This window comes from Sinocyclocheilus grahami, unplaced genomic scaffold, assembly GCF_001515645.1.
Source record: "Sinocyclocheilus grahami isolate Dianchi unplaced genomic scaffold, SAMN03320097.WGS_v1.1 scaffold1623.1, whole genome shotgun sequence".
In the NCBI taxonomy this organism is placed as follows: domain Eukaryota; kingdom Metazoa; phylum Chordata; class Actinopteri; order Cypriniformes; family Cyprinidae; genus Sinocyclocheilus; species Sinocyclocheilus grahami.
Window position 1 is genome coordinate 19,931 of NW_015506802.1, and position 1,194 is coordinate 21,124.

A 1,194-nucleotide genomic window follows, 5' to 3' on the forward strand; every position below is an offset into this window, starting at 1 on the left:
GAGTTTTTATGCATATCAATTTTATATATTGGAAACTCATTTTTTCCATCTGAGATCACTCGATCTTTTCTCTGATATCAAGTTGATACACCCCAGAGTGTGCATTTTAGTTAAAGACTATATAGTCTGTTATGTTGTTTTTATACACGATCAGCTCATGATCCTGTGATTTCAGCATCTCTGAGTTCAGTCAATGCATGTGACTTTAATGTGCATTTGGGAACGCACTGTGCACCAGTTACGCCTTTTCACATTTGCAAAATAAACGCTCAAGGGTTCAAGTCATTATTAATTATTAAATCCAACTACAAAAATTTAATAATTTTGTTAAAAACTTGCATGTCATGTGACCATTAACCAACATCAGAGAACCGTGAACGTTTCATTAAATAATATTATTATGAAATATTAACTTAAAATCTCAAGGGGGAGATTTTGTGTTCTTTGCTGAATCTGTGTTTTAGTATAAATTCAATTCACATTTATTTGTGTAATTATTAGATAATATAATTTCATTAATATATTGAATCAAGGGTTTAACTCTTGCAAATGAAGACATTAAAGCATTACTCATTAATTATAAAATCCTGCTACAAAAGTAAAAATAATGAATAATTAATTACTCTTGTGAAATAAAATTTTTAATAATTATTAGTCTAAAATATAGTAAACATTTTAATAAAGTAAAATAATATACTTTTCATTGTAAACAGTAACAGTAATATATTTCTGCTTTAAAAATATTATTATTATTATTATTACTTTTACTACATAATCCGCTCAGAGCTTTCAGACAGGAGTGTTTCAGTTAATAATAAAATGCTGTGACTGTGGTCAAAAGTAAATTAAGTTAGACGCTCTTCAAATTTTATGTTCTTAATGTTGTGGCAATTTCTTCCTGTGGTAAATGGTATCAAATATCAATAATTTTCAAGGTCTTGTATTGAAGTTAGAATTTCAGTTTTGTGCCAACACTTAAAGAAACGCATGTAAATTAGCTGTGTTGTGATTGGACAATATCTCTGCATGTGAAATGAGTATCAGCGCCTCCAGTAAGTTGTCGAGGTGTAAATATGCTGCATTACTGCCTCCTGCAGGAGAAACTGAACCAGCTGGCTAGAGATAACGATGAGCTGAAGACTGAGGTGCAGGAGCTGCTAAACAGCTCGGCTCTGAACACCTCACACAGAGACG

The 1,194-nt window shown here is 31.2% G+C and overlaps 1 protein-coding gene across 1 annotated transcript in view; it reads left to right on the forward strand.

Moving 5' to 3' along the window:
• Positions 1 to 1,194, forward strand: part of LOC107571631 (golgin subfamily A member 2) — a 29,437-nt gene that overhangs the window by 19,924 nt on the left and 8,319 nt on the right. The window contains exon 7 of the mRNA XM_016257963.1: positions 1,098 to 1,187. Within this exon, the coding sequence (XP_016113449.1) occupies positions 1,098 to 1,187 (90 nt within the window). The remainder of the gene's footprint in view (positions 1 to 1,097; positions 1,188 to 1,194) is intronic.